Below are 22,437 nucleotides of genomic sequence, written 5' to 3' on the forward strand. Positions count from 1 at the left end.
GGTTGAGACCACCAAACTCCTGTGGTGACCCATCATTTCTATTTAACACTACAGTGTTGTTCAGTCCAGTAGCTGTTCACTAAACAACATTATGGCAAAGTTGCAGTAGTGTCATTAAATATATTAGGATAGATACACTATCCTAATATATTTAATCCATATACTTAGGGCTTCTGTTTTTCATGTTCTATTCATTTCATTTTTCTGTGCTTATTTTTTAGCTATTTTCGAGTTTTATGTAAATCGTGTTTTGAGGGGCTTTCGCTTTTTCTATTCTGTATGAAATTATTGTTTTCGGTTACTTTCCAGAATTTGTCTGTTTTTTTTTTTTTTTTTCTTCTGTCACAATATTAACTTGACAGTACTTGCATACTTTTGTAAGGTACTTTTGTACCTTCTTTCCTTTGCTGTCTTCCACAACAAAAACTTGTACACATTCTTCTGCAATTCTGTTTTAAATTCCACGCGCGTAAATACTACCTTTAGTACTGTAATATCGCTTTAAATCTCGCGAGCAAGAACAATCCTCTGCTTCTCATAATCTAATTTTAAATCTTGCAAGCGTGTTACAATCCTCCAATAGAAATATGTGCTGCCACTCAGTAGCTGATGTTTTTTTTTGTAGGTTACTGTATTTTTTGTTTTTTGTTTTCACGGGGAAAGGGGTCAAATCAACGAATTGAGTAACCATTTCCAGTGTTTATTGGCTATGCTTCGATTTAATTTTTTTTTATATTGGTGGTATTTTATCGGTTTTAATAGGACTTAAAAAAAAATCTCAGTATGATATTAAATCAAATTTTAAGATTATGTTTCCAACTGTTTTATAGAGGTTTAGAAGAGAATGTCTATAAGCACTCTTTACAAACAGGCCTTACATAAACAAACAAACGGTCTGTAAAAGTTTTGTGAAATGTCACAAAATTAGAACATAAAATAATAAATACAACAACAAAGTGTACTTCAGGACCCTTTGAATTAACAATTTTCTATTTAAATAGTTCACATGCAAAATTAGAATAAATGCTTAGTACATTTAGGCAATAGTATTTCTATTGACAAAGGTTGCAAAAAAGTACTGACTGGTTAAAATACCACTTAAATAGTCTGTGGATGTACTGGGGGAAAAGGATGCACAGCAGAGCAAAACAGATACCTAGCATCATAGGGAATGCAGTCATACCCTGCCCCCTATTTTACTGCATTTAATCATGTACTTCAGAGTACTGTAATCTGCTAAATGTTTAATCTGTAGTATTTTGTATTTAATCATATCCTGATGTAACTATCACTGACACTGTTATCTGCTGTATTATTGAATCGTATTTTGTCACACTTGTACTTGCTTGAACCAAAGTCATTGTATTTATCTTGCTCTTAATTGTATTATTACTTGTACTGTGATATTTGAAATGTATTTGCTTACGATTGTAAGTCGCCCTGGGTAAGGGCGTCTGCTAAGAAATAAATAATAATAATAATAATAATAATAATAATAATAATAATAATAATAATAATAATAATAATAATAATAATAATAATAATACCCATGAACAGGTAGTAACAAATGAATGATGTGATTTTGCATGTTCAACAAGTAGCTCTGGAATCTTCTATTAGGAGATATTAAGCAACTCTAATGTTTCATGGTACAGTACAGTCTGGCCAGGCGAGTTTTTGAATTTTTACAGCAGCAGCTGAATAATGCATATTACTGACTGAATTCCTATGTGGTTTCAGGCTGATTTTCTGAAGCCTGTGCAACACTTATATGCTTCCCAACCTCACTTCAGAAAATCAGGAACAATTATTAAAACTGACAAATTAGTATATAAACGGAAAACAATAGGTAATTATACAGAACACACATATGCATGGTTCTAAGTGGGTAACACAAATAATCAGTGACTGAGAGAAGACACAGAGGGACGATAGTCCTGAGTTATGTCTTTACTCACAAATTGTTTATTTGAAAGTTACCCACAAAGACCCATTGTGTTTTGTATTTATATGATGTATAATTACAGTAACTGATGTATAGAGGGAAGAAAATCTGATATGCATTTTGGTGACTTGGAGTTTAAATGGAATGAAACCTCTCATCTTCTAGACAAACAGCTGCAAGCTTTTGTAGATCTGGATGAGTCATCTGCAACCAGTTTAGATTCCTCAGCTGATTTTGGTTGTGAAAATGTTATCAGCTCATGTTTCGTAGCAGCCTTCAGACAGTGTGGAATAAATAGGACACATCATGCCACAGCAACTGGATACATGCTAGTATGCAATTTTCACCTGTTTTTCTTTTAGAACAATCTGTTGTTTTAAAGTATAGTGAATATAGTCTATTCTCAATTACTCAGAAACTGTGGTGGCTTTTAAGTAATCCATTTTCAAAAAGAACCCAAACTCTTTTGTCCTTATAAAAGTTCACTGTGGTAAACATGCTCTGTAATTCTGCAGTTTACCTTTACAGTAGAGTTTTGGTATTTCCTTGTAAGGTCCTCGGGCTGGTTGTATAAACCACCTTAAGTATTCTGTTTAAGTAGAACACTTAGGATACATTTCCCCTTAATTAAGTATGATATAGAGCCCCTCGTAATCAGCATGGCCAGACACTATATCACTATTTCTGCGTGTTGATGAAGGTGAAAACAGGATCCCATAAAATGGAACTGTGAGCAACAACCTCTCTCAGGTAGCCCTTGATCCAAGTACCCTATCATTTCAGGAATACATATACACTCAATCACAGAGGGTATTTACTCAAATGTGCAACACCTTTAAACTGAACAAAAACACGTAGGGCCTCATTTACGAAAGGGCACTAAACTTCATGGTGCGCAATAAAATGCAATTAGTATGCACGTTAATGATTTCCGTATATACTATTACAATTGCATTCATTATCGCATGTGATACTTGGCATATTATGGCGTGCACTAAATATAGTGCTTCACACTATGGTAATCAGAATGAATATGTGAGTTTTATTGTAAAGCATGCTGATGTATTTAAATGAGCATCCAGCTCAAAATAATGAGATGAGCTGTAATCACATGGTATTTACTAAAGGACGTTAATTTAGGGAGCGCGTTAAAGTGATCATTTATTAGTGCGCATGGGAACCAGGCTTTAACCACTGATAGGCTCGCGATTTAAACCTCTTTATCTGGCCTGAAAACTAGCGCTTTGCAGTTCGATTCTTTTTACTGACTCAATTTGTTTGAGTCATTCAGTTTAGTGAATCATTCAGTTTAGTGAATCAATTCAACAGATTTGTCTGTCTGATTCACTGATTCACTAATGTTAAATAAATACATTTTGCAGAATTACTTGGTTATGAAAATTTGTTTGAACGAAAAAATCTGGCAGCAAAGGCCATTTAAGTTAAGACTGTTCATTGTAATGTACCTGAAAATGTCGGTCTGTTTACATTGTATGTAGGCCGATATACTCAAATATACTACTTTACACAAAACACTACTGCACGATTCCTAGTCAATAAGTATGAGGCATGGTTTCAATCAATTAATCAACATATTACTTAATGTATTTTATAGTACAGAAATAGGCAGATATAACTAGAAGCAGCTTTCCTAGAACACTGACAAAAAAAACCCTTAAATATCACAAATGTAAAATAATGGAGGAAATAAAGGATTATTTTACTTTCAATGGAAATCTCAAACAGTAAAAAAAAAAATTATGTCTAAAGGGGCATTCACACCGGACGCGGAACGCATGCTGCCTCCTTGTGCGTCGCTCTGCAGTCGACACTGACCACTGTTCACACCGAACGCGGCAGGGGAGCGGCAGGGGAAAGTCAGTGGGTGGTCTGTTGTTACGTCACGGCTGCAACAAACAGTAAATGCCAGCGGGAAGGGAAAACTTTTTTAATACAGAAGACACAAAGCTTAGTAAAAAAATATTTAAAGTAATGAGGAGCAAAACATTATATATTTTTTTATAAAACCTTAATTTAACCCCACACACACACCATCATAATCCCCCCACAATTACCCAAAATATCAGGCAATTGTGTTGTTTAAAATAAAATAAATACATGTTGCTTTTAAAAGAGATATTTTCTTTCTGTCTTAGTGAGTTTTGTCTGGTTTGCTGGGAAAGAAAAAAAATGTAAGATCGCGGTGGGTCCATTACATCGTTAAGAAAAGAAAAAGGTATGGTGAATATCATCAGCTGATACAGGAGCTCTGGTTTGATGAAGGCAGATTTCAAACCTACTTAATGTTGTATTATAACTCTGGAAAATCTGAAATGAGAACCATGAGCTTTTCCCCCATTTTATTTATTTTTTTATTTCTTCCTCGCAAAGGAAACTCCTACTTTCCTCTGATTGGCTGCTGGTAGTTTACGTAACGGCGCGGTGCGGCGAAAGTTGAAAATATTTTATCTCTCTGCGGTGCCGCTTCCCTCTGTCGCTGCATGTAACCGCCTTCATTGAAAACAAGTGCTTTTGCCGCGCCGCATCCGGTGTGAACGCCCCTTAACGCTAAGTCTAAATATTTAACTTATATTACAAAATATAACATTTTTAACAGCACTGAAAAAAAAGATACTGACAAGCTGTGAAAATGTGATATAGTAAACAGTACCACTATGAAATGTACCTTTTTATGACTTCTGTCTGGACACTTGGAACTTCTTTTCTCTCACACTTGATAACAATGCTCAATGTTCTAATTCTGCAACTTTTCCACATAATGCCTGTTGATGCAGAATCCAGTGTAAGAAATTTGGGACTTCTGTATTTCTTTCTTAAATTTTTTCCAGCACTCTGCTAGCCAGTCCACTCTTTTGTCCAGTCATATATGGTGCACCCTCTGTTGTAATCCCAGTTAGTTTCTTCCAAGGTAATTCTGAACTTTCCATGGCTTCTTGAAGTTAAAAAAAGTCCTTTCCTGTGGTTGTGTTGTTCATGGCATCCACAGCACTTTAATTTTTTCTTCTCATTTTCAGAAAAACCTTTAGTTGACTCTAATGCTTCTTTCATTTCCAATAAACTCAAAATATGTTGCTTTGTGCAGCATTTCATAGTGACCTTTAACCCTTTGCGGTCCTATGTCGGAACAGGTCCGACATTACAATTTTCCCTTCCTGGTCCAATGTTGGACCCTGTCCGACATCATCAAAAAGACTTAAAAAACAGGTCTCTAGTCGTTTTTTCTCTGAAAAAAGCAGAGAAAACCATTCAATGGCTGAGACCAATAGGAGCCGAGAGAAGCCGAAAAAGAAAAATTAAAAAAAAGGGGGCAGATCTGAGCAGTACACTTAGCCCCGGCACCACAGAGATAACATGGACATAAACAAACAAGATAGCTGCTTCTGCATCCAGCACTCAAAGAATATCAGACATTTGCAGAGCTTTTTGAGACGCTATAGTAATAAAATAATGACTTGGATTGCATTATTGAGGAGTTTGGTGATAAAACGAGTGATCAGGACTCTCAGGAGATGATTTATCGGTATGCACGACTATGAAGAGGTATGTGAAAAATACAGCGAACAAGGGGTGGGGCGGGGCTGGAGATGCAGTACTGAGTGTCCTGTTGATATGCAGTGCTTTTTAAACCTGTTTTACCATGAAAAAAATACTTTTAAACAGCGCATCTAAAATAAACTGCGCGTGTGAAAATAAATTGGACCTGACGCGCCTGAGACGCGCTGAATAAATGGACCACAAAGGGTTAATGATGCAAAACGTATATTGTCCTGTAGTAAACTTTAATGCATGTGTTTAAATGTAAAGAATGACTAAATGTACAGTATTAAAACACTGCTCTTTAATTCTCTGTTAGTTTTCTTTCTTTTTTTCTCGCACCCGTAATGTGCTGTCATAGGTAAACATATGTAATGAATTTTGCCTGCATGGCAATCATTATTATTAGATTTTTTTTTTAAATCTATTATTAGTATTATTTATAACCTGATGAATGGAGTTTCATCACACATCTCTATTTATTTTCCTGATATTATAATTATACACACCTCTTCAGAGAGTGTGGTAGTTGGTTTCACTGGGCAGTGAATGCCGCAGTGCTGTACTATTCAGGGAGCCCCACAGAGACCCTCACTGCCTCTTGGGGTTCACCCAGTGATGCCAAAGAAGCTCTATCCATGTGTAACTGAGTGAGTAGAGATATAGGCATGATGTCTGCAGATATCGTTTGAATTAATCTTTTATTTAGTACAGAATGATTTAAATGTTCCTAGATATGCACGAGCTAGGGGAGGGGGGCAGATAACAGACTATTGATTGGCCAGAGTTCAACTGTTGCAGAGTTAGGGGAAGTGGCCACTGATTGGCCGAGGTTCAACCACAATGTTGCAATGTTGATTGGGTTGTGGGCTTGTAACAGGGCAAGGTGCCCTGTACATTGATGTATTTATTTATTTTTAGAACTTGGTCTCCCCCTCCGCTCATGTACAGATTATTGTTTTGTATTTGTTTGTTTTATGATTTATTTGTATTTATGACGGCAAGGTGCCGTGTGGTTTTATTTTTATTTAAAAATGTATTTAGAGCGTAGCCGTGTTTTGTTTTAAAAGACCTCGTGGGAATGCGTGACTGTCAGCTGGTGATTATTGAATTAGCTGGCAGTCACGGATAGTAATGCTACCTGTGCAGACTGTGGCCGAGGGGTAATGAGAGAATTGATAGCCAGTTAACCCCTCGGCCAGGATATAAAAGACCTGCTGTTTTAGCTGCAGGGGTGGGTGTATGAGAGGACCGGAGAGAGCGAGGAGAGAGAAAAACGAAACTTAAAAAATATACAGGAACAGTGGCAGCGACTGCCCAGCCTGACCTGTATTTATTATTTTGTGTTTGTGATTATTTTTGTTTACTGTTTTATTTTTGCTCTGTGAGCACAGTGTGTTTTTGTTTAAACCTTTTATTTTATTTTTGTATTATTTAAATAAAACGGCGCCGCCGCGTCTTTTTGTTCTGTAATTAACACCACGAGCACCTTAGCACTCACTGTGGACTTGTGAATGTGTTTTGTTTCATGTGGGTGTTTAAAGAACAGGACTGTTTATTATTTTGGGACAAACCCGTGGATTACAATAAAGCAATACACACCACTGTATTGCTTACCATTATCATTGTTTAGTATTTACTGCAGTTTGTCAACATGCAATTGGATTTAAAGATAAACCACCATTGCACCGGGATTATCGTTGTCTGTCTGTTTATTGATCACCTGCACCTGCACACTGTTAACCACTTTGCCACAATCCCGCAACAAACTTCTTGCAAAACCCAAGACCACAAAGTTTATTTAGGCAAGTTCAATCTACTTCACAAATAAAACAACTTTATTGAGTGCAGTCTATCCTACCAGCCAGGTCCCCGTGAACAGAGAGAACTTTAGTAAGTCAGTTTGTTTTTCTGATGCCACTCTCATGTTCTACAGTGCCGAGAAAAAGTTTGTGAACCCCAATGATAATTATGGAAATTCCATAGTTTTACCATGATAGCCTTCTTGAATCTTAAATATCCAATAGGGTTTATATTAACCAATTCCATGTCTTTTGAAACAAAATGATGTATGTAATAGACAAACAATGAGTAATTATGATTCAGGGTATGTGAAAAAGTAAGTGAACCCCTGGTTTTATCAGCTCAATTAAGGGGATAATTAGAATCAGGTGTTTAAATAATTAGGTAGATCTTCAGGGGTGAGTTTGGGAGGCCCAACCCTATATAAAGATCAGAAACTTTGTGAGTTTGGTCTTCACCATACAGGCGTGTGGAAACACGTCATGCCACGATCAAAAGAAATCTCTGAGGAGCTCAGAAAAACAGTTATTGATGCTCATCAGTCTAGAAAGGGTTACAAAACCATTTCTAAGGATGTGGGGCTCCACCAATCCACTGTCAGACAGATAGTCTACAAATGGAGAAAGTTCAAGACCACAGTCACTCTACCCAGGAGCGGTCGTCCTACCAAAATGGATGTAAGACTTCAAAAGTTGGAAGAAGAACTTGGAAGAATCAAGTGGGACATCGTAGGACTAAGCAAAGTGCGGCAAAAAGACAAAGGACTACTAGACCTCAAGAGTGGACATCTTCTCTTCTACCGAGGCACTACAGATGGACGAACAGGAGGCGTTGGATTCATTGTCCACAAGAGAATCAAGAATAACATAGTAGAGATTGACAGCGCGTCAGAGAGGTCCGCAAGACTGATAGTGAAAGTTTCAAGGAAGTATGAACTTCAGGTCATCCAAGTACATACACCAACAACAAGCTATTCAGATGAAAAAGTTGAAGATTTTTATGAAGAAGTACAAGAACTACATGAAAATGGGAAGAGCCACTATAAGTTCATCATCGGTGACTTTAATACCAAAATAGGAGCCCAGCAAGAAGACGAGAATTTGGTCAGCAAATTTGGACATGGCGACAGGAACGAGAGGAGCGACAGACTAGTTGAATTTGCAGAGAACAAGAACTCATCATGAACACCTTCATCTAGAAGAAACCCATCAGGAAATGGACATGGAGAGAACCCAACAGAGTGAAGAATGAAATTGACTTCACCAAGAATTAGCACACAATTATATCAAGATGAAAAGAGCAACGCAGCAGATGACAAAGACAAGACAAAAAAACGCAATACGAGGAAGAAGTTCCAGACATTCTACCAGAAGAAGTGAAACATGCTATCAAACACATGAAGACAGGAAAGACACCCGGAGAAGACGGCATAACGATTGACATTGTGAAAGAAGGAGGTGAAGAACTGACAAAAATACTGTCGCGCATTTTTAAAGATTGCATTAAGCAAAATAAAGTGCCAAACGACTGGAACAACGCATCGGTGATACATAAGAAAGGAGATAAAGAAGACCTCAAGAACTACAGACCTATTAGCTTACTTCCTATAATCTACAACATTTTTACTAAGATACTCACCAACAGACTTCAAGATAAATTTCACTCGGCACAATCAAATGAGCAAGCAGGATTCAGTAGTGGATTTAGCACAATGGATCATCTTCAAGTTGTACGGCAAATGATTCTAACCAGCAACGAGTACGAACTACCACTTTGCTTGGTATTCATCGACTATGAAAAAGCCTTTGACTCTGTTTACACAAGATCTGTATTAAGCTCTCTGAAAAAACAAGGAATTGAGAAAACTTACAGACACTTGATCAGCACCATATACAAGAATGCAACATCCACATTAAGACTCCATAAAAACATTGACAAAATCAAGATTGAAAAAAGAGTTAGTCAAGGAGATACAATTTGCCCAAAGCTCTTCACGGCCACCCTTGAACACATTTTCAAAACACTGGATTGGGAAAATAAAGGGCTGAAGAGCAACAGAGTCTACTTGAATCAACTACGATTTTCTGACAACATCCTCATATTTACAGAAGAAGAATTACAAACAAGAATACAAAAACTAGCATCAAAGCGGGTTTGAAAATGAACCAGAAGATGACTCAAGTCATGTTCAATAAATATACGACTCCACAGGCAATTGAAGTCAATGGGATCAAGCTTGAAGAAGTCAATAACTACGTATACTTAGGACAGTTAGTTTCAGCAATAGAGAATCAAATGTGCGAAAAATGGACGGAATACCTTTGGAAGATTAAGCATGGTTCTGAAAGGAAAACTACCCTTATGCCTCAAGAGGAAAGTCTTCGACCAATGTGTGCTGCCAGTGTTAACTTACAGATGCGAAATCTGGATCCTAAATGCAAAAATGACTCAAAAATTACAAACGACTCAACGGCGTATGGAAAGATGCATGCTGGAAATAACAAAAAGAGACAGGAAAAGGAAGAAATGGATAAGAGTGCAAACAAAAGTATGCAATGTTATTATAAGAGCGAAAAAACTGAAATGGCAGTGGGCCGGACATGTAGCAAGAAGAACAGACCATCGCTGGACCAAGGAGATACTAGACTGTATCCCAAGAGATATAAAGTGACCAAGAAGAAGATCTCCAGGAAGATGGCAAGATGAAATTAGGAAACACGCTGGAGCAACGTGGATCAGTTACTTGAACTATTATACATTTACCATTGTTTTGCCAAGAAATCCGTCTTCATAAGTGTGGACTCGCATGCAGTGGTCCAGATAAGCTGTGTACCTGTCGTTTTTACACATTAAAAAATCCCAAATAAGCAATTTTAATAAATGCGTAAAAATGTGCATAGCAATTTTGCTGCACAGATTGTCTGCCTCCCCTAAAACTTCCACTAATAACTACATCTCCCAGAATACAATGTTTTCAGTTACTAGGAAACTGTGCACAATAAAAACCTGCCGAACAAAACATTATCCAATCTCGGGGTAGACCTATCTTTGCAGCCAATCACAGTAACAATAAGAAAAATTAGAAGCTACACAGGTTGAAGCATAAACAGCCCAGTCTAGCTACAAATCCAACTGGAACCATTGTCAGAGGCAAACGCTAAAAAAGGGTGCCTATAATATTAAACAAACTGTTTAATAACTTATTAATGCATTTCCTATGTTTTAACATGTTCACAGAGTTTAAGAATTTAATGTTAAAATAGAAGTTCTGCTTCTGTGTGTATATATATATATATATATATATATATATATATATATATATATATATATATATATATATATATATATATGATCTGTTTCTGTGCATATCTTCAAAGTCGTATTGGCTGTGGTCAATAAAGTGAATAAGAATAGCTGTTGTCTCTGATTTCATTTTAAGTTTTTGTACAGTAGTTCAAAGGAACATTGCAGTTAAAGCCTACCCCATTTCCATTAAAAATTGTACAGTATTTAATTGCGATTATGCATGACTTCAAGGTAAAGTTGCATTTTACACACTGAAAATGCATTTTACTCTCTCATTGTTAAAATTAGAGGGTAAGTTACCCCAAGACCAAAACTGACTTCACAACAACACACAAACTGGAAGTTAATGAAAATGATAACCAGATTTCAAAATGTTACTGATGAAAACAGAGATGTGTTCGAGGCTGTGTGGTCCAGACTCACTGTGTGACCCTGAGCAAGTCACTTAACCTTCTTGTGCTCCGTCTTTCGGTTGAGACGTAGTTGTAAGTGACTCTGTAGCTGATGCATAGTTCACACACCCTAGTCTCTGTAAGTCGCCTTGGATAAAGGTGTCTGCTAAATAAACAAATAATAAATAATAATAATTGAAAATCAGGAAAATGCTGCCACAAAAAAAAAGACGTTGAATGATATTGTGACAGAGAAAGAATTAATCTTGGTTATAAATCTCCCTCCCAACCTGTGAGGCCGCTGTGTAAAGGGAACAGAGTGCCCCGGACTTGATGGCCTGACAATTCATTCCCAGGGTTAGGTGGAAGTTGGCCATCTAGAAAGGGGGCAGAGCTACGGTACACCAAGTCATCGACCCGGAAAGGGAAGCGATGTGGCAACCTCAGATTGGAGGAGAAACAGTTGCACTCGCTAACCAAGGGGGCGTGACTGACGGTACATAAGGGGAGGTAGCGAGGTGATCTGTTCCTTTGTTATGGTTCAGCCGAAACCGGAAAGGAGTACTGTGAGAGTTTTGTTTGTTTTATCGTGTCTAAAATCTGCTTGTTTGTTCTTATTAGATGGCTAACACAATCCGGAGCTGTCGCTTAAGGCCAGCACTAAACCCAGACAACATTTCACCACTGCACGAATAAATTGTATTTCACCACGAGCACTTTAGCACTCACTCTGGACTTGTGATCGTGTGTGTGTCTTTGTGTGTGTTCTACTGTTTTTATTCTTTCAAACTGTGTATTATTATTTCGGGACTGCAACCCGTTGTTTTGAAACAGTGCAATATACATTGCTGTGTATTGCCTGGGATTCTTCTTTGTGGTCACCAGATCAGGATTATAAAATAAAACCTGTTTGGATCGTGAACTTTGTTGTCTGTCTTCTGTTTTATAATCACAGCACCACTACACATGCGCACTGCAAACCACTTTGCCACAGATATGCATTTAATAAAACTTTTAGTAAAAGCGTAACTGGAAGAAAACAGGAAAATTCATCAAATACCAGTACAGCAACCCAACAACATTATGGTATACTGGGAAGCAAAGACATGTATTTAACACGACACAAATATGAAGGTTCAATTTACTACTGTAACCAAACAGACTTCACAAAAACAAAACAAATTTAGTGGCAAAACAAAAACATTACAAAAAACAAGGGAAGGGAAATGGACATATGTGCTACTTTTACAAGCTATTGTAAACGGCTACATCAAAATATAACAAATAAAGTACACCAAAGTGTGCAATAAAAAGCCTGTAATTGTATCTCGGGCTTCTGGTGACAGGGATCCTCCCCCTTCGGTCTCGTCATTTATCTTGCCACGAGAGTTTATTCCTTATATTATTATTATTGTTATTCACGTTTTATTTTTTGAACTGCCTGTTTTGTCACGTGTAACAAAAACAAAAAGATGTTTATATGCCATGCTTAGGGGATGAGTAATGATTAGTTGTAGTGATTGTGAAAGTAAAATGATTAGAAATGGAACCAGCATAAAAGATTTGTGAGCTAGTCTTTCCCCTGGTTTAAGTCTGTATTTCAAATAGGTTTATTTGTAGCTTTTATTGTTGTTGTGGACTCCTTGGCTGTCACTGTCGTTGCTGTTCTGTCAGCGTGCTGTGTTTATTAATTTTTCAAAGGTAAAACTCAGGAAAGAACAGAAATGCAGCACTCTGATTGGCTGAAACACTTTAAAGCATGCCTGCCCTGGATCCTAAACCCTGCTAGGTACAGATGGGGATTGCAGTAACCAGACAGTACATGCCTTTTACAGAAATTAAAGGTTTGCCGAGATAAACGGGTTTAACAGTAGAGTTTTCAACAAAATACGGGCGGAAATCTGTCCTGGAAGTTGTCCGTGATACGTGTACAAAAAACGGGAGTGTCCCGGCAAATAAGGGAGAGTTGACAGGTCTGAGCAAGGCGGTAAATGTCTGAAATAAACATAACGCTTTACTTCTGACATTTACCAGTAAATCTCAAGAATATCCAAGTGCCGTTGGCTAAGGTCTCCCTCCTCCTCCCCCTCCTCTGATCTCTCTATCTCTGTTCCTCTGGAATCTACCACACTCTCTCCCTCTTCCTCAGCTAAGAACCTTGGAGTCACCCTGGACCCCTGCCTCTCTTATTCCCAGCACATCTCCACTCTGGCACGCACTTGCAGATTCTTCCTGAGCAACATCCGAAGAATCCGACCCTTCCTCACCAACTATGCTACCCAGCTCCTGGTCCAGGCCCTGGTACTCTCCCGTCTAGACTACTGCAACTCCCTCCTGGCTGGCCTCCCTGCGTCCGCCACCCGTCCGCTCCAGCTCATCCAGAACTCTGCTGCTCGCCTGGTGTTCTCTCTACCTCGCTTCGCCCACGCTACTCCACTACTCCGCTCGCTCCACTGGCTCCCGATCACCGCTCGCATCCAGTTCAAGACTCTTGTACTAGCCTACAGATGCCTTGATCAGACTGCACCCAGCTACCTCCAGACCCTCATCTCTCCCTACACCCCCACTCGACCTCTCCGCTCCGCCTGCACTAGAAGACTGGCTCTACCTCCGCTACGCTCCCCTGCCTCCCGAGCCCGCTCCTTCTCCACCCTTGCTCCGCAGTGGTGGAACGACCTTCCTACAGATGTCAGGACTGCCCAGTCCCTGACCACATTCCGGCGCCTCCTTAAGACTCACCTCTTCAAACAGCACCTGTAGAACTCCTCTGTTGTATCCTGGGACACTATCACCCTTCATTTAAATATGCTTTATTTTGCTCTTATCTGCCCCCTATTTTACTGCATTTAATCCTGTACCTCAGAATATTGTAATCTGCCAAGTGTTTAATCTGTAGTATTTTGTACTTAATCATATCCTGATGTAACTATCACTATTTAATCATATCCTGATGTAACTTTCACTATTATCTGCTGTATTATTGAATTGTGGTTTGTCACACTTGAGAATTATTGTATTTCTTGTTCTTATTGTATGACTTATATTGTAACACTTGAATGTATTTGTATTTGCTTGCGATTGTAAGTCGCCCTGGATAAGGGCGTCTGCTAAGAAATAAATAATAATAATAATAATAATAATGACCAAATGTCTTTATAAAATAAACCTGATGACCTTTTACTTCGGACATTTACCGGTAAATCTCAATAATAACCAGTGCCTGTCTTTGTGGCGTTTTGTGTCATAACCAAAGTGTAATTTTCTGTTGAAAAAACAAAGGTCCTAAATGACTTAATTTTCATTTAACAGAACGTTATTTTTCATCAAACTACTACTTATTTGGAGTACAATATTCTTCAGCACCATTGTGAATTGTTTTATATGCACATGATTTCCCAGAATGTTATATTTTTCTACACAAGTAGATCACAATATTGTTCAGTACCATGTTGAATTGCTTATTGTGCATTACTGTAAGCTCATTAATGATTATTTTGTTAATGGAAAATGTACATACAGAAATAAATATATTGTTCGTGATTAATGTTTTTTGTTAATAATATATTTGCAAGCAGAAATACATATATTGTTCGACGTCAATGTTTTTGTTAATGGAAATGTGTATGCAGAAATAATATATTCTTTGCTATTAATGATTATTGTATTAATTTACAATTTATACCCAGGAATAAATAAATTATTTGATGATATACCTGCATTTAACCAATAAGCTTTGGTAAATCATAAGATTGACTGGTAAATGTCCAAAAAGTAATTCTTAGTAATTTCAGCCATTTACCACCTTTTGGCAAATGTTGACATTTAACAGTAAAATTTAAGATTCATACTTTTATCGTAACAAACGCATCATTCTGACCTGTGCTGTGTGACTGAACCGTAAAGGCACTAGTGAGCTATCTGACACCGAATGACAGTAGTTACTCTATAGGCAACGCACTCTTCAAAGCGGCCGGGATTCACGAAGTGTCGCTACTTATTAATTGCAAAAACCAAAATAAAATATGTCACCACTACACCAATGGAACTGATAGTTGTGGTTAGAATGTACTTTACATTAGTAATAGTATTGACCATACTGTGCATACAAAATAAATACACATTGACAAAAATAATCACTAAAACACAGCACTTTTTATCAACGATTCCAACTATTTCATGAAATTTGTATTTTTTTTTTTTAAAAAAAGCATTTGAATTAAGTTGACGATGTTATCAATACAAAGGATGAATGCCGACCACGTCATGTTTATGCTGCGTTCTCAGATTAATAAATGTAAAGCTTTGGTTACAATCAGTACAGAAAAAGAATAAATAAATAAAATAAAAAAACGTAGACCACAACATAATGCATCAATATGATTTAACGGAGAGTGTTGTTAGTTATTAAAATATGTTTCGGACCTTTACACACCTATACAAGCAATAGGAACCGTCTATGAACATAGAACAGTAATGTGTTACCTGTTGCGGTCGAGACGTACAGAAGGGGAACTCCAGTCTGTGCTGCTGTCTGCCGAAGCGATCTGAGTTTTGTTTTTGACACAGGTTAGCTGATGCGGTTCAGTTGATTCTGATACTGTATCAGGATCGGAGAGCAAATTCTTATTTACACGTAACCCAGCAATCTCCTTTCTACTGTATCTTATCGTGTTAGAAAACACCACATCTCAAAACCAGTAACGTACATGGCCACTTAAAACAAAAAAAAGCTTTTTTTTGTGGTCGGGGGGCTGGGGGCAAGTTTTCGCAGAAAAAACCCTAATGCGGTTTATCAGACGGTTTCTAATACTTGCTTTGTTGTATTATAATAATACGTTTCCTACTCCCCGTTGCTGCGTTTTAAATCAATAATAAACTCATAAGCCGTGTAATGTGGGAAAAACAAAAGCACATCTTGCATAAAACGTGAAACCTCAGCAATAGCTTTGCATTCAAATTGGGTCAGGGAACGCCATAACTCTTGGTTTCATTTGTGAAAAAGCAAGTAAAGAGTTATTTAACAAAACAGAAGAAACAGCAGTACTCCAGCGAATGCTCATGAACTGTTCCACTGACCTACATTTATTTCCCACACATGCGAGATCTTTTTTATTCTGTGGGCGGAGACGGGCAGCTTTCCAAGAAAAGAAACACAGGCAGCGCCAACTAAGGGAGGTGAGATGGGGATTTAATATAACCACAGCAACGTCGTCCACTATCACTTACTATAACACATTATATTAAATTGGGTACTAAAATATAACATGATGCTAAATATTCTTTGGAGAAGCTGCCAGGCGCCTCACGCGCCCACACTTATCTCCCTTCCGTGTTGGTTCGCCCTGCAATGATAGCCTATGAAACTATAGGTCCAAGATACAAATCAAAAGGGTTTTTTTTCAGAAAACTAGGTCAGCCGATCCATTTACTACTCGAAATTGTTTTCAACACGATGGTAATATGGCCAATAGAGAAGAAAGTGAGTTTGCTGCATTTGAAGGCAATAAATTGTTAACTTGTTTTCCCATTTGTCATGGTGTTTGTACTCATGTCTAGGTGGTATGCACTAATTTCACAAGCAATTACTGTGACTACCATAAGCTATAGGTCAGTTATTGCTGTTATGTGTTGCACATATCCACCAATTTAGAGAATTACTAAATATATTATAATTATTAAATACATTCTAAAGTCAAGAGATTGTTGTCTACACTCTAAGTAATAGCAATGCTGTATTTAGATGTTTATTTAGATGGGGTTTTTTTTGTTTGTTTTTTACAAGCTGGGTATCTAGGTATATCTTTTTTTATTTGAAATAGATATACAGAGAAGCACATTCTCAACAACAGGTTCCATATTAAGTCAAAGGTTCTAAATAAAACAATTAGAACCTAGAACCATAATTCATATATGTGGTTCATGTACAGACGTGCGCAAATTTGTTGGTACCCTTACAGCTCATTGAAATAATGCTTCATTCCTCCTGAAAAGTGATGAAATTAAAAGCTATTTTATCATGTATACTTGCATGCCTTTGGTATGTCATAGAATAAAGCAAAGAAGCTGTGAAAAGAGATGAATTATTGCTTATTCTACAAAGATATTCTAAAATGGCCTGGACACATTTGTTGGTACCCCTTAGAAAAGATAATAAATAATTGGATTATAGTGATATTTCAAACTAATTAGTTTCTTTAATTAGTATCACACATGTCTCCAATCTTGTAATCAGTCATTCAGCCTATTTAAATGGAGAAAAGTAGTCACTGTGCTGTTTTGGTATCATTGTGTGCACCACACTGAACATGGACCAGAGAAAGCAAAGGAGAGAGTTGTCTGAGGAGATCAGAAAGAAAATAATAGACTAGCATGGTAAAGGTAAAGGCTACAAGACCATCTCCAAGCAGCTTGATGTTCCTGTGACAACAGTTGCAAATATTATTAAGAAGTTTAAGGTCCATGGAACTGTAGCCAACCTCCCTGGGCGCGGCCGCAAGAGGAAAATCGACCCCAGAGTGAACAGAAGGATAGTGCGAATGGTAGAAAAAGAACCAAGGATAACTGCCAAAGAGATACAAGCTGAACTCCAAGGTGAAGGTACATCAGTTTCTGATCACACCATCCGTCGCTTTTTGAGCGAAAGTGGGATCCATGGAAGAAGACCCAGGAGGACTCCAGTTTTGAAAGAAAAACATAAAAAAGCCAGACTGGAATTTGCTAAAATGCATATTGACAAGCCACAATCCTTCTGGGAGAATGTCCTTTGGACAGATGAGTCAAAACTGGAGCTTTTTGGCAAGTCACATCAGCTCTATGTTCACAGACGAAAAAATGAAGCTTTCAAAGAAAAGAACACCATACCTACAGTGAAACATGGAGGAGGCTCGGTTATGTTTTGGGGCTGCTTTGCTGCGCCTGGCACAGGGTGTCTTGAATCTGTGCAGGGCACAATGAAATCTCAAGACTATCAAGGCATTCTGGAGCGAAACGTACTGCCCAATGTCAGAAAGCTCTGTCTCAGTCGCAGGTCATGGGTCCTCCAACAGGATAATGACCCAAAACACACAGCTAAAAGCACCCAAGAATGGATAAGAACAAAACATTGGACTATTCTGAAATGGCCTTCTATGAGTCCTGATCTGAATCCTATCGAACATCTATGGAAAGAGCTGAAACTTGCAGTCTGGAGAAGGCACCCATCAAACCTGAGACAGCTGGGGCAGTTTGCTCAGGATGAGTGGGCCAAACTACCTGTTAACAGGTGCAGAAGTCTCATTGAGAGCTACAGAAAACGTTTGATTGCAGTGATTGCCTCTAAAGGTTGTGCAACAAAATATTAGGTTAGCGGTCCCATCATTTTTGTCCATGCCATTTTCATTTGTTTTCTTATTTACAATATTATGTTGAATAAAAAATCAAAAGCAAAGTCTGATTTCTATTAAATATGGAATAAACAATGGCGGATGCCAATTACTTTTGTCAGTTTCAAGTTATTTCAGAGAAAATTGTGCATTCTTCGTTTTTTGTGGAGGGTTACCAACAAATTTGAGCACGTCTGTAATATTGCCTTATTGTAACAATATAGACAAATAAGTAAATTACTTTAAGACTACAAATTCAGAGACTCTGAAATTGTCTTAAGGTAATTTAATCAGGATCTAAACAATATCAGTGTAATGATTAGATGGAAACTCCAAAATGTTTTTGATCAAGGTAACTCATTCATGAATCAGACTAAGCCTTAACACCTCAAAGGAAGACCTTTTGGTAAACCAGATAACAATCCAGACTTTCGTGAGCCGACTAAATAACAAACAGCCACGCCTGCGTGAAGGTTTCACTTTTGCAAGTAACATTTCTGGTTATTATGTTTAGCCATATTTTTGTTGCTTGAGACACAGCATGAGCCAGATTGCATCAACATTTGAGCTGACAGTTCAATCCAGAGAAGCTTGTATGGAAGCGTCTGTAACAAGCTGCTTCCGGGGCATTGATACACGCATTATGTACTTGCGTCTGTCACCCAGGCCAACCTTGCTTTATCAAAAACACTGTGAAATCTCATACCCGACCTGCGGTATGACTTCAGGTGGGATGCCAATACCTGCTACACAAGGAGTTGTGGCAAGATAAATAGGTTTTACCTGATTCAAAGTGAAAATACAGATATACAGATTATAAGCAAATGATGTAAAAAATGGTTGTAACCCCTTTAAAAAGTGCTTGTGCCAGAGAGTATTTAGTTAAACGAATAAATACGAAATGATTCAATTCTAAAAAAAAAAATGCACAGGGTATCAAAATCAAATAAATGTCATTCTAGTACATAAGTACATATTTGTTTGCCAGTATTATTACTTATCAATGTAACACAGAATTAGAAAGTACGCTAGCAGTTTAAAATACACATCTTATGATGCACTTGGACACATTATCAGTGATGTAACCTGAGGTCATCGGGTGTTTCGGGTCTTTCAACATCATACACCCGACTTGTGTCCAAGTAGCGTGTCTACTTCACCCACGGATCATTCCTCTTGATCCACAGCCACCTAGAGGCTCTTTCAGCTGCCTCTGTGGCGGTCTTAATGGCCTTCCTCCTGTTGGCCCCTGTGATGCCCAGTAGGCTATAGGCCCTGTAGAGGGATTGTCCAGCGAACCCTCTGCAGCCCACTTCAACGGGCTCACACCTTGCGCTCCACCCCTGACTGCGGCACTGCTCCACCAGGTCCTCGTACTTTGCCCTCTTTCTTTCGTTGGCCTCCTCAATGCGATCCTCCCAAGGGACGGTGAGCTCAAGTAAAATTACTTGCTTGGAGGTTTCAGAAAGCAGCACAATGTCTGGCCTCAGTGTCGTCACTGTGATGGTGTCTGGGAACTTAAGCTGCTTTCCCAGGTCAACTTTCAACTCCCAGTCTTGAGCTGTTGCGAGAAGACCTGTGGAAGTTCTAGCAGCTGGTGTTGGCAGTAATACAATCTAACCAGCAATTAAAATAAACATAAATATGAATGATTTCCATTACATGAGAGTAGATGTTAAAACTTCATGTTGATTTGAACTCGGCTCTTGCCAAGATAAGCACCAACTAAGATGTAGCTTTACAGTAAACTAATGTGATCCATCTGCGTCTCCATCCATTTGCGTTTCCTTCCATCTGATGATGTAGCACATCAGCACACACAACGGCTGCAATGCTGGCTCCGGGGATCAACCACAGTGCGGTCTCCCCAGCGCATTAGCATGACAACCGCCTGGACTAAGTAGGGTACATTTCTGGGGTCTTCAAGTGGGCACCTTCCATCCTCAGTTTTTCGCCGACTAGCCCACAACACCTCAAGAGGGCTCGACGGTGATTATGGCATCCCAGCATCACCCCCCTCCATCCCCACTCAACTCAACCCAGCTTACTTACCCGTACATCAGCGTTTCTTCTTTCTATTGTGCTTGAGATCCCCAACCAGAATCTTTCCATCTCAACCACAGCCAGTTGCTGCTCCTTTCTGCTGCTTCAGATAAGTTCTTCACTGTGCGACGCAACTCTTGACCACTGAATCCGACGTCTCTGAGAAACCAGGTTGTAGAGTGTGCCACAAAGTGGAGGAATGTTGTCTTTTTTGTGTAATGTTTTGATGGAACTGGTGGCAACTTATTGATCACGTTACGTTTGTCTTCCAATGCTAAGGCCAAACATCGCAGAACCTGGTCATGGTGCCAAGTAAACCGTCCTTGGCTAAGACCCACCTTACATCATGTCAAAATGTGCGTTAATGTTGCAGGTGATGAGCACAACAGACATGAGGGATCCTCTCCTACCCAGAGGTTTAGGTTCTGTGGTGATGGGAGAACATCATATGTTGACCTGATGAGGAAACTGATCCTGCTCTGTTCCACTGTCCATAGGTCTTGCCAGCCAATCTTGCGTTGTTCCACACTCTCCCATCTCATCCATTCTCCCTGCTTGGCCTGGGAAACAGCCTTTACGCACCTCATTGACTATCAATTGTAATTTATATAATATACACTGTATATATATATAAAAATAAATTACAACTTTTTTACCCAAATATTCTGATAGTTAATCACTATGGAAGGTCTTGCTACAGCATGTGCTTATGTTTAACAGGTGAAAAGAGATTGACATGGCAGCCATAACCCAATATGGGACTGTGACAGAGACAGAATGATTCTTGGGGATAAATCTCCCTCCCGACCTGTGAGGACACAATGTAAAAGGAACAGAGTGCCCTGGACTGGATGGCCTGACAATTCATTCCCAGGGTTAGGTGGAAGTCGGCCATCTAGAAAGGGGGCACAGCTGCAGTACATTAAGTCATCGCTCCAGAGGGAAAGCGATGTGGCAACCGCAGATTGGAGGAGAAACGATTACACTCGCTAACCAAGGGGGCGTGACTGAAGGTACAAATAAGGGACGTGGCTAGGTGATCTGTTCCTTTGTTTAGGGTTAAGAGAACGCTAAAGGACGAGCAAAATATAACCGTGATTGTTTTGTTTGTTTTGTCGAGTCTAATTATACTGTTTGTTATTATTAGATGGCTGACATGATCCGGAGCTGTTGCTAAAGGCCAACACAAACCCAGACAACACTGAACCATTGTACCTGGATTAAAATTGTATTTCACCACGAGCACTACAACACTCACTCTGGACTTGTGGCCATGACTGTGTTTTGTGTGTGTGTTTAACTGTGTCTGTTATTTCAGGACTGCAACCCGTTGTTTATTGAAATGTGCAATACACATCGCTGTCTATTGCCAGCCCTCCATTTCTTTATTGTTGTCTTCAGACTTTGGATTATAAATAAACCACCATTTCACCAGTACTTTCTTGTTTGTCATTGTCTTGAGCATTGCATCACCTCTACACCTGCACACTGCAAACCACTTTGCCACAGGGGCAGTGCAGCCTTGTGAGCACCCTTTAAAAGTTTATCATAGTAAAAGCATAGCAAAGTGTAATAAAGCATAATGAAACACTGTAAAGCATAGGTAAGCATTGCAAAGAACAACGAGATATGGTAAAACATATTAATAAACATAGCAAACCAGGGTAAACTATGGTAAATGCATAGTGTATCCATGGGAACAGCATGGTAAAACTGCCAAAATACTGTGCAAGTTTCATTCAATAAAAGCATAAACACTACAGTGATCATTTTAGAGACAAACTCCCTTGTGTAAAATTAAAATAGTATTTTTACAAATACAATGTGCTGTTATATAACAGCTTTTGATTTAAAAGAAAATATTACTGATGTGTCAGTTAAGAGTTCACTAGTTAGAACCATTCAAGGTTCAAGTATTATTCTGTAAGTCTTGCAAAGTGCTAATACATTCCTGTGATTTTCTATGAGCACACCAAAGGAAATAAAACCTGGCTCCTTGAGAAAATCTAAAGAGTGACCTACTTAAAATACT

General features: G+C 38.5%; 1 protein-coding gene across 5 annotated transcripts in view; it reads right to left on the reverse strand.

The window, feature by feature from the left end:
- Positions 1–16,086, reverse strand: part of LOC117407107 (neuronal PAS domain-containing protein 2-like) — a 91,089-nt gene extending 75,003 nt beyond the window's left edge. For 2 of the 5 annotated variants that reach the window (XM_059028796.1, XM_059028795.1), the window contains exon 1: positions 4,632–5,238. In XM_059028796.1, coding sequence (XP_058884779.1) covers positions 4,632–4,723 — 92 coding nt within the window. In that variant the 5' untranslated portion in view covers positions 4,724–5,238. Of the gene's footprint in view, positions 1–4,631; positions 5,239–15,483 lie in introns of those variants that run through there. The other 3 variants (XM_059028798.1, XM_059028797.1, XM_059028799.1) reach the window with 2 other exon arrangements.
- Between the last annotated feature and the right edge of the window lie 6,351 nt (positions 16,087–22,437).

The sequence above is a fragment of the Acipenser ruthenus genome, chromosome 8 (genome assembly GCF_902713425.1).
Source record: "Acipenser ruthenus chromosome 8, fAciRut3.2 maternal haplotype, whole genome shotgun sequence".
Lineage (NCBI taxonomy): Eukaryota > Metazoa > Chordata > Actinopteri > Acipenseriformes > Acipenseridae > Acipenser > Acipenser ruthenus.